Source organism: Typopeltis vanoorti, chromosome 3 (assembly GCF_054136105.1).
Source record: "Typopeltis vanoorti isolate ZY-2024b chromosome 3, IOZ_Tvanoo_1.0, whole genome shotgun sequence".
NCBI classification, from domain to species: domain Eukaryota; kingdom Metazoa; phylum Arthropoda; class Arachnida; order Uropygi; family Thelyphonidae; genus Typopeltis; species Typopeltis vanoorti.
Genome location: NC_143551.1, coordinates 10,024,563 through 10,036,875, shown reverse-complemented (window position 1 = coordinate 10,036,875; position 12,313 = coordinate 10,024,563). Strand labels below are relative to the sequence as shown.

Here is a 12,313-nt window from a genome sequence, read left to right as displayed (position 1 = left end):
TCCTGGAGGCTACTATCAGTGGGAGCCTGTCCAGAAGAGATACAAAGGTTGAAGTAATATAAAAATCATTTATTTCCCATATACAAGTAGTGAAACTGTATATCACTTTATTATTAAAATACTCTGGATCAGAGATAGAAGATGAAAGTTTTTCCACTTCTTTACACTATAAATTAAAGATGCCAAGAAATTATATTCTTGGTTTAATCCTTTATCTAAGTGTAAAATATGCATACTTAAATGGAGGGACCCATTTAAGATTACAATACATTATGGGTTGACTGTTTTCCAGTTATGCTGTGTTAAGTCAGAGGACTTAACATTGTTATCACTCTTTTGAGATAATGATTTATCAGAAAAATGATGATTTATCAGAAGTAAAGAAGCACTTATATAGAAATCGTAATTAGTTTTTTTTTTCTTATTTAGTATTGTGAATTTTCATTGTATTATTTTTATATAGTTGCTTAGTCTGAATTGATATGTAAATAGCTAACCATTTGCTGAGTGAGAAAAATAATAATCTAAATGTGAAACGGCTGACTTCTGAGACACATGGTGAATGTATTAGTATATCTGTTATGTAGCATGGTACTTCCCCCCCCCCCCTTCCACCGTAATGCTACGAGAGTTACGAAAGGATTCTGCGAGCGGCGCTAAGTGCCGTGTGACGTAGTGAGAGCATGACGTACACATCGATGACGAAAGAGAGAGACGGCGCGGTGTTTAAAAGGAGATGTAACGCTACGGGTGAGGCTTTTAGACGTTTTCCTGCTGCTGTATTCCTGTGCCACGGAAGTCCAGCTGGTATGGAGCCTCCACGTGGGTTTCCTTTGTTCGTGGAAGTTATGACCGAATGACCAAGAGAACTTACCAGTTGGAAATAAAAGCCCAGCAGATCATGATAGTGGAAAACTACAGAATAATTCCAGTTGAAGTATAGAGGGAAATCGTATAGAAAATCCCGAGGAAGTGTGAAGAAAAGCGATCATATAAGGTTGTTTGACGAAAGAATTGAAGTGGCCAAAGTAGAATATCCAGCAAATTGGTAAGGTATAACTTTATATCTACTAACTAAAGAATTGAGTGAGAAGATTTTAATGTGTGTGCTAAGAGACAATTCTTTGAACTGTTGCTGATAGATTTAGAAGGGAATATAATAGTGTCTCATAAATGTATCTTGAAAGAAAGTGAATTACGAATGTTCTTATTTAAATCTGAGATATATGTAAAAATTGAATAGGATTGTTGAAGAGAATTATGAATGGAATTTGATAAGTATTAAGAGTAAATTTTAAGTGATTAAAGTAGAAAATTGAGACTAAGTGACTAGATGTTAGTAATCTTGTTTCTCAGATAGAAGTTCATGAAAAGGGATAATTAACTGTATGTGAGAGTGTTAATGCTGTATATAAAATTTAGCAGAAAGATTAACTAAGTGCTTCTAAGTGTAATATATGAATTCTAAGTGTAATTAAAATGTTTTGTTTTAATGTGAATGTTGTCTTGCCTGTACTTCATCCTACTGCACTTGCTCATAAGATATAACGAACCACAAAAGGGCGGGAAACTGTATAATATAAGGTCATGACTGCAAGTTGTAAATTTATAGCTGAGAAGAGTGAATGCTGACTGTGTTCTAACTCCTTGGTCCTACACTTTTAGTATATCCTAGGATTCAGGGTGGCGCAGCATATACAAATAAATTTTCTCTGAATTTGAAAAGGGAGATAGAACCAGTGCTGAGACAAAGAAATAGGCATCCGCCATTTGTATTTCTTTGTCTCACAAAACAACAGCTTCACTCTTATCAGGGATTCGGCCAGTAGCGTTATTGATAAGAAAGGATTAACCGGAAATAATAAGTGTGGGATAGAAGTAAGAGTTATAATATATATATATATAGTTGTGATAGAGATAAGAAAGGGCACATTAAGGATAGGATACGACACAACAGCTGTGAATGTACACTGTGTTTCTGATAGGCATAATTAATTCTTTGTATAAAATAGTATGTGTTTTTTGTTTTAGTTATTTGATGAAAAAATTAACATTTTTACTTTTCAATAACTAAATCTCCAGGTGCATGTGTGTGTGTAGATGGAGGGTTTGGCTTTTAACTTATGATTTTGTTGATTGTATTATTTTTATCATTCTTTTTGATGTGTAGTATATGTAATTATGGAATTCAAAATAAAAAAATATATATATTTATTCTTATATATGCAGGTGAAAAGTTATCTAAAAAAGAGTTACATCACACAACAATAATAAAAAAATTACGAGCAAAAGAAGAGGAAATGGAAAATAATATAAAATCTCAAAAGTAAGTAGTAAATTCAACATTCTGTATCCTATTGTAAAAGAGGTAGTGTTATAGTCTTCATCTGTATCAAGTTTTTTCACTTGGGAAGAAAAATACGGATAGTCTGATGTGTAATCATCTGCTCTGTATGCAAGTTGGTTGCCATGAAGATATTTTCTGCTTGTATATAGACGAAATATATAGGTTTTGGGAAGAACACAAAAGGCTTTAGTTCAGAATAATAACACTCAAAGAAGGACATTAACATTGGGAATTGTTTTATAGCATACTAAAGCTATAAAACAGTCACATATAAACCACAAAACAACAAAATTTTTGAAATGTGTTTGTCATTTGTTACTGCATTTCATTAAGGTTTTACTAGCTAGGCACTTTGAAGTTTACATTAGTATCACTGATGGGCTAAGGATGAATTTTTTTTTGTACTAATTTTTTAATAAGATAATTCAGAAATCCAACTCAAGAGGCATAAAGTTTTTTCTTGTCACTTCAGGGGACTTTCAGTAAGCAGGGTAGTTTTCTCACACTTGGCATTGAAATTCATCTACCACTATCACACAATTACAGGCCCATAACAGGATTCAAATCTGCAGCTTGTTGGTAGGAAAGCAGAAATGTTAACCACTCAGCCAACCATGCTGTCTGAAATAGTTTGAATGTAATCTCTTCTCAAAGATAATTTACATTCTTCACCTGTTATCAACCTTTGACTGAACAGATTATATTTGATTAATGCCTATTTTTTTAAATTTATTATTTTATTTTATATCTGACCCACACATAAAAGGTCACAAGACCTATAGCATATGCTAATCAGTGCCAAACTCGATCAAATGCTTTAGAAATGTCTAGATCAACTATATGAGTTTCTCTGAATTTTTCCATGGCTTTTCCTGTGGTGGGTAGTGAATGCGCAAAGACTGGCTGTAGATCACGAGTGGTGGAATCCATATTGTTAGTTACTGATTAGTTGGTATGTCTCTAGTTGGTTTAGCAGTTGGTCGTTGAGGACCTTCTTTATAATTTTAGAGAGAATAGACATGAGAGCAATTGGACAGTAGTTCATTGGATGACTTTTATCACTTTTCTTTGGGTAGAAGAAAGGTGATAAAATGATAAAATGAAGATGTTGATTTGTTTCCATGCTGTAGGGTAGATGCCAGTTGAATAGGATAGATTGAAGAGGAGATACAGGATAGGTGTTATTAGTTCTGGGTAACAAGTTTTAACCACAGTAGATGGGATATCATCAGGACCATATGCTTTATTTGCATTCAGGTTATTAAGGATTCTTCAGGTTTCTTTCTGGTTGGAAGACTATGGGTGACATGGAGAAAGCAGTTCTTGGTGGAGTGCAGGGAAAGGAACTTAGCTAGGACATCAATACAGGAATTGGAAGAGAAGAATGATGTCAGTAAGTCAGCTTTGTCTTTAGGTGAGGTAACTACAGTACTATTCAGATGTAAGAGTGGTGGAAACCTTGGTGGGTAAGAGTTGCACCCAATAGCCTTGGAAAGGGACCAGAAGGATCATACAGAATGCAAGTTTTCAGCATTATCCATTCGCAGTCTGATTTGGATTTGGTGATGATCCTTTTACAGCTGTTGCTAGCTGTAGTATAGGTAGTATGAGCAGCTGGAGTTTTGGTTTTGAGCCATTTGTGGTATTTAGAAGGTTTTCCTTTTACTTCATTGGCACACTTTATTGAGAACCAAGGCTTAGATGGTGGCTGTGAATTTGGGGTGGAATAAGGTATGAAGGCCTTCATTCCTGTGTTGATGATTTGTTATTCAGTCTGAGGAATTATACCAGGAGAACTGGAGCAGTATTTGGACCATGGGAAGGAGGAATAGAAGTCACAGAGGTCATCCCATTTGGCACCCTTGTAGTGCCAAATGTAGGACACAAGACTAAGAACTGGTGGGTGAAGGTGGTTCTGTGGTAAAAGAGATGTATGAGGTTGTGATCTGAATTGCCAGGAGGAGAACTGACATCCACAGTAAACCTGGAAGGAGACCTTGTTAGAAAGAGATCAATTGTATTGGCAAATTGGATGAGGTTGTCAAGTATTCTGGTAGGGAAATTGATGATCTGTGTTAAGTCGTTGCTAATGACAGACACCTCAGCATCCCTGCCTGCTTGATCACTGAAACTGGAGAAGAGAAGTTAATTCAGTTGTGGATGTTGAAGTTCCCAAGAAGGATGATCTCACGATTAGGGTATTTCGACTATAGAAAGTCGAGCTTCAGAGAGTGAGAAAGAGAGAGAGAGAGAGAGATGGTTGAAGAGGTCAGAGTGGTTAATAGACATTAGAGAACAATAGAGACATTATATGAAAAGACAGGTTGGTTTGGTAGAAAACTTTTGAGCTGAAGCAGATCAAATAGGAAAGTGGGAGTTGAGGTTTTGCGATCTCTGGTATGGTATGCCAGCTCAGAATGCACTTGTCACAGAAAGAACTGTGCAATGTTTGGACAGTTAAGATGACAGTAGTTGTGCTTCTGATAAGAATAATAATTCTGATTTAGATGACTGTAGGTGTTAATGTTGTTGTTTAGGCTACGAATGTTAGTGAGGTTTGAATGCAGTAACTTTTTTTTTTGTTAAGAATTAATGTTTTTTTTTTTTTTTTTTTTTGTTTATTTTTATGTTTTTTTTTTTTGGTTGGACTTTTGTTGTGTTTTATGATTTTTTGAACTATTTTTTGTTGGAGGATTTTTGTGATCCACAGTAAAATTGTATTTAAAACTCATATTTAATATGTAAAATCATATCTAATTCCATTTGTTTCAATTTAGTTACCAGCTTGTCATGTGGCAGTCTATCAAAAGCCTTTAAAATTATCCGAGTATACCCTGTATGTGCATCTCCTTTATGCAGTGAATTTGTCACCTTGTTATAATATCAGATCGTTAAGCATCACCTCCCCATAATCAATCCATTTGATCGTCATAAAGAATGCCGCTGTTATTAATCCATTTCTGAATCCTAGTCCACACCAGTTTCTCTAACACCTTAACAACCCCAGACACATAAATTGGACTATAATTTGTAGCTGCAGTCTTTCTTTGCATCCTTTCTGCCTTCCTCCTTTGTCAAGTGGAACAGTTTTTCCCATCTTTCATAGTTTTGGACTTTCTCTGTTGCAAAATTCATGTTAAACAGATGTATCAAAGGTGCTGTTAATTCCCTATAGCATTCCTTCGAGACACATGGCAATACTGTCAATCCTACTGCCTTATTAACATCAAGTTTACTTAATTCCTCATAAACCTCCTATTCATTCACCATCAGTCCTTCCTTTGCCATACCCTCAACATTCCAGCTTCTCATGAATATAGAGGGTATGGTAACCTAAATGAAACCGAGGATTAAATACTTTTTTCATAGCTTCACTGGTTAATTTCTTCTCATAATGCACTTATGCTGCTTTTACCAACTAAGTCATACTTCCTGGCCTGTTCTTTGTACTCTTCATGCAACTGATTATTATCAACAATCATCTTGTGTTCATCTTTGAACTAGACAAGGCAAGGTGTGTTTTGGTATGCTTACACTTAGGGCATTGATCCAACTCTGGCTTGCAACTGTGGAGCATCCTTTCAAACAATGACTCATATTATATATAAATGCAGCTTATGAGCCTTCCCTGGCAGCCCATTGGGCCAAGTGAGTGTATTAGCAAAGGCAGCTGAACAGTGATGAATTTGGACATAAATTTAAGATGCAAATCATGACTTTGTGTAATGATTTACTCTTATATTTTACATATTCTATTCTTTAATATTGTTTTTAAATTTAATTAAACCTGCTCTGTACTCATATAATAAATAAAAAAATAAATCTTTTTTTGTCTCCACAGTGCCTTCTATTTCCAGATTTTATGCTTAATCTCTGGTTTTCTCTTAAGTTTTTCATAATCACCAGCCTTGTAGTTTCACATATGTCCCTTTTCACAAAAGTTCTCATACAACCTGTATGATCATTTCGTGGTCACTCTCACCAACCGCGGAGAAAGATTAGACTCTCCATTCACACTTGTATTCTCTGATGATAACCAGACTCTTAACCTTTATGTGCTCTCCCTTACATATTGCCTAAGATTGTTATTCCTTAAGAACTCAAGAAATTCATTCTCCTTATGCTATCTCTTCATTCCAGTCAGTATTTTTGTAATTGAAATCACCCATAATGATCACCCTTCATTTGTTCACTAAGCCAAGTTGCCTATACATTTTTTTATTTCCTCCCTCCACATTTTCTGGTCTCCAGCAACATCCAACTAAATATCTCATTCTATCAACCTCCACCTCACACCATACTGCTTCAAACCACTGCTACTTTTTACCTGTTGTATCTCAACGTTGTGTAGACATAATTCCCTCACTATTATGAGCAACACTTTCCCTTCCTTCCTATCCTCACAAAATGCACCATATCCTTCTATTTCTGTAAAGATATCATTCTCATTCAATCATGTTTTACTTATTCCAACTATTTTTGGTAAAAAGGAAAAAGAGGAATGCATTAAGTGGTGACAGAATTGCAAACATACTGCCCACACAGAAGGAACCTGGCCTCCTATCCATACGTGGCATCAACGGTTCCCCCTGCAACCACAGTACGTGGTCTCTCGGCTGTCACAAATTGGTAAAGAAAGTGGCAGCAGGATTTAACAGCATCTGACTGGAAATTCAGGATTTGTTACTAACTTATTTGTCCAACACACCCTGTGGATTGTTGGACAAATTGCCCCTGTGGAACAGTTTTACTGCTGTACTCGCAAATGGGAGTACTCTCAAATTCCTTCAATGACATACCAATCAAACCTTTACGGTTTGATTGGCATGTCATTGAAGGAATCACTCTCTGCATGTGGGAAGAGATAGGGATGCATAAAAGGTTATGCTATATTCTAATTTTAAAGAAGGTGGTCATTTTCTGCAAAAAAAGTTATGAAATTCATTATCAAATTTCTATTATGTACCAACAAGGAGTGAGTGGAATACTATAATAATTCTACTTAAATAAGTGTACATTATTATTTGCTTCCTATGAAAACTTTTCTGTATTATGTTCTGTGTTCGATTATACTATTATTAGATCTTATTTTTCAATCTTCTAGGGCGCTTCCTTTTTTAAAAAATTATGGAAACAACTACCATGTTATAGTATAACTTCAGTATAAAATAAAGTAAAATAATCACTTGAAGTTTCGACCATTGTATCCAGATCATCATCATGAGTATATACATATACAAAGAAACAAGTTACACAGTAGCTTGTTTCTTTGTATATGTATATACTCTATATATGTATATAGCTACAAAGAAACAAGCTATGCTAAAATCACACTAATTTTTCAAACCATTAACACTACTGACCTGACCTCTGGTTAAAAAAATAAAAGAGATAAATTAAGCTAGAGATTACTTACAGATAATGCAGAACAAACACAGTATTGATGGTTGCCAATAAAAGCTGAAATTATTACTTAGAGTGCTAAAGATAGGATTTGCTGGAGAATTTGAAAGAAGTTATGAGGGTTGAACATCCATATTCTTGGGATTTTTATGCCGCCATTATTATTTAGATTAGGATAGTTGATCAAAATTTCACAGACTTCCTTAAATTTGCATCCATACCAGATTTTAATATGATGTAAAGAAGAGGATCCATTCCAATCAGTTTGGTAGGATGTTAAGAATGTGATCTGAAAGACCTGCTTTACCAAAATTGTTAAACTTAATGTGTCGTTTATGTTCTTTTTTATATGGAATAGAATTGTGTGTCCAATTTCACAAATATAAGTAAATTACAGGTGCAATGGATTTGGTATACCCCAGAGTGAGCGGGGGGGGGGGGGGAGTGATCTTTGAAGGAGTTACATATGCTTTTTAATTTTATAGGTGGTTTCAAAGTAGCATTAAGTTGTAATAGCATAACATTCTATTTTATCTGATAACCCTTAATGTATGGGATAGCTATCATTTTCCTGTAATGTGTACATTTGCATTTTTAGGTCTATGCTGCTTGGAAAGAAATCAATGGACACCATAGTGTGAGGAACAAACAGCCAATCATACCTACGTTAATAAGATATAGAACCTCCTTTCACTGTGATGACTGCAGCAGTCCTACAGGGCATACTTTCCATGATCATATGATATTGATCAGTGAAAATTTTGGACCATTCTTCCTGTAGGCATGTAATGAAGTCCTGGACTGTTGTGGGATGGACATTCCCTGACCTCATCCAATGCTTCCATTCATCCACACAGATGTTCATTAGGGTTGAGATTAGGACTCTGTGGAGGCCAGTCGAGTGGTGTTGTTCATGTCCACAAATCATGCAGTTACAACAGCACCCTTATGACACAATGCATTGCCTTGCTGATAGAGACAATAGTCAGTTCCATAGAAACACCACAAAGTAGGAAGCATTGCATTTTCCAGACTGTTTGGATACCTCTTGAAGTTCAATGTTTGTGGCACCACAACGACATCCTACTGTATATGCTCTTTGCGCCATTGAAGATGCTGCTGCATGTTGGTTTGGATAATGTGGGGCTTGCATATTGTGGTCATATAAAAATCAGTGTGTCTAACTTACAACCTATTAGTAGCTCTGGAATGGTGCTGAAGATTATAGTAGAGTTAGTAAAGACTTGCATACAGAAGTGGGTTTGATAGACAAGCTGTGTCTTGCAGAGAGCATTGCTAAGGCAGTTTATTTCTAAACAGTTTGCTCTTATTTTATAATAATGTTATGCTTGAGTTCAATGAAGGAAATGGATATACTATGATGCTGCTGGACTTTGCTAAGGCATTGGATATCACAGGAGTGAATCTGGTGTATTTAAATTGACCATTGGTTTACCCCCAGGAATCAGTCCTTTTCAATCTGTACATTATTAGATGGATCTGACAAGAGATGTTCAATTGTTTGTTGGCGATGCAGAACTAGGCAGGGCAATCAGGGATGCTACTAATATCCATCACTTGCAGAATGATTTTAGCAGGCTGGAATTGTAAACAAGTGAATATGTCTCTCAGTTCAGTGTTAGTAAGTGTAAACCTATGCACTTTGGCATGAGATTTTTCAGCAGCATATTATATTAGCTGAATCATGCTTGGAGAAACTGATGAGGCTAGGGATTATGGGGTTATGTTAGACAGGAATTTGAATTTCAAAGTCAAATAGCAAAACATAAACAACCCAGAAGATAATTCTGATGTTGAAATGAATATTTGCATATAAGAATATTATAGTCATTTTGGCTCTTTATAAGGCCTTGATATGAGTTCACTTGGGCTGTTATGTTGATCCTTGGTTCAGAAGAGATAAAAAGTAATGTAAAAGAGGTATAAACCTTACATCAGGATTATGGAATGTAGATTATGAAGGCAGATTGAGAGAGTAGGTGGACTGCAGACATTGGTAACAGGAGAAAGAGTGATCACAGTAGAAATCTGTAAACTTCTGAATGGGTGTTATAGGCCAGCCCAGTTGACCAAGTGATTAGCATATCCGCTCTCCAACAAACAGATCGCAGGTTCAAATCCCACAATGTTTGTGATTATCTTTAAGTGAGATGAATTTCATTGTTTGGTGCAAGACCACCACACTGCTTATTGGATGCCTGAAGTGGTTTGAAAAAGTTCCATGTTTACCAGTTATGGACTCTAGAGTAGTCGCTATGTAAAAATATATGTTATTATTATTATAAAAATAAATATATAAAATAAAAGTGTATAAAATTGATAAAAGTGGGAAAAAAAAGAAATCCATAGCATACCTATGGTACAAATTTACTATAGGTTTACTACTAACTTTTCATGGGCAGGAATTATAATACCATGGAATAAAATTTTTCTGTATGTGGAAGAGAACATGGGAGTATCCATCATCATCAAAATTCCTGATATGAACCATCAGGGGGTGTACATGATAATTATGATAGTACTACATAGAAAAGTTATACCATTACTATTTCTTGTCAATACCTTTCCTTCAAATTAATCTGTTATCTGTCCAGTATTATCAGATCTTATATTTCTGTCTTTTAAAGTGGTTTTTTACTATATCAGTCCATTTATATCTTTTTGGGATATAATTTTGGAATGAAAAGAATTACAATCCATGCACTACATTGATGGATCTGTACTCTGAAAAATGAAGCTAGAAATTTGAGAGTGTAGATGAATGGATAGGGAGTTGAAATTGAGAGGGCTTACTGCCTAAGTGGAAAAGGTAGCACATAGAATCACTAAACAAGCAGAGATAAGTAAGTTATCATTCCTCTTTTTAATGCATTGATACCCTCCGCATATGAATTACTTTGTTCATTCTGATCACCTGGCTTTCTGTGGGATGAGTAAATGGTGGATAGGATCCAGAGGGAATGACTGACAAAGTTAGTGAGTGAGTGATCTGTTGAATGCTACTCTATGACACTAAATTTATGATTTGTCTGGTTGCAAAATGCAAAAGTGAATTGATAGGAAACAAGGGATGTACCAGCATTTATTTTACTAAAAGGTCTTTTATAGAATTGATACAGAGGAAATTTTTTAGCACTTGATTAGAGGTGACAGAACAAGAAGTCATTTCTGGAAATTGGAGTGTATTTAGCAAGGTGTATTGAGGAATATCGAATCTTTTGTTGTGAATCAAAGTTGTGACTACTAATTTTTTTTTCACTTGGAGAGTGGTAAATGATTGGAATTGGTGTTCTATTCTCAGAGTATATCATAGATATTGTGTAAGTCAGTTGAAACACAAGCAACAATTACTCAACACTCCTTTACAGTAGAACTTCAAACCCACAGAACTTTCTTCTCCTCATTTATCCCTTCAGCTGCTTCATTCTAGAACAGTCTCCCATCCTATGTATTTCCCAGGGAATATAATCCGCAGCTCTTCAAACTAAATTGCAATAATTTCAATCTTCCTCATCCATGCCACTATTGTACTATAGGTCACCCGGCCTTTTGGGTTTCTTCTTCTTCTTATTGTGCTATCTTCTATCGAAGGTCAGCGACCATCTTGGCGAACAGACCGCGCTCTTGTGCTAATCTGAGCAGTTGTGCACTGCTCTTTCCTGTCCACGTCTTGATGTTGTCAAACCATGATATTCTTTTTCTTCCTCTAGTTCCTTTGCCATCAATTCTTCCTACCAAAATAGTTTGCAGAAGTTGGTATTTGCTGTTTCTCATGATGTGTCCAAGATATGATGTTTTTCGTTTCTTGATTATTTGTACAAGATGTTTAGCTTTGCCAATGGATTTTAAGACATCTTCATTGGTAATTTTTTCTGTCCATGATATCTTTAGCATTCTTCTGTATAGCCACATCTCAAAGTCTTCGATTTTCTTGATGGTTGTCGCCTTCAATGTCCATGTTTCAACTCCATAGAGCAGAATAGACCACACGTAGCATTTCAGCATTCGGCATCTGACTTCCATGTTTAGGTCTTTATTGCAGAATATTGTTCTCATTTTCATGAAGGACTGCCGTGCAATTTCAATCCTTGTCTTTATATCTATTTCTGGATCCCACCGTTCATTAAGCCAGCAACCAAGATATTTATATCTTGACACTTGATCAATATTTTTCCCATTGAGTGTCAGTTTCATTGATGAGGCTGGATGTTTGCTGATGATCATGTATTTTGTTTTGTTGATGTTTATATTTATTCCCATTCTTTGTCTTTCTATGTATACTCTGTCAATGAGTTTTTGGAGATCCATAATGTTATCTGCAATTAGCACGGTGTCATCTGCATATCGTAGGTTGTTAACAATCTTTCCATTTATTGTGATTCCCTCTGGACATGGTTTGGTATTATTAAAAAATATCAAAAAAAATGTGTGGGTGTCCTGCATGGGAACCTCCATGGGATCTTCAGGCTTCAAGGATGTTCATGTGCAGTAATCATAATAATAAATTTTATAGTTGGAAGCTGAATTGCTTCTGTTTCATAT

General features: G+C 35.5%; 1 protein-coding gene across 1 annotated transcript in view; it reads left to right on the top strand.

Annotated features, from left to right (window-relative positions):
- The window catches only part of LOC150107904 (TATA element modulatory factor-like), a 483,854-nt gene that overhangs the window by 146,744 nt on the left and 324,797 nt on the right, over positions 1–12,313 (top strand). Inside the window, exon 9 of the mRNA XM_090390537.1 lies at positions 2,230–2,326. Coding sequence (XP_090246663.1) covers positions 2,230–2,326 — 97 coding nt within the window. The remainder of the gene's footprint in view (positions 1–2,229; positions 2,327–12,313) is intronic.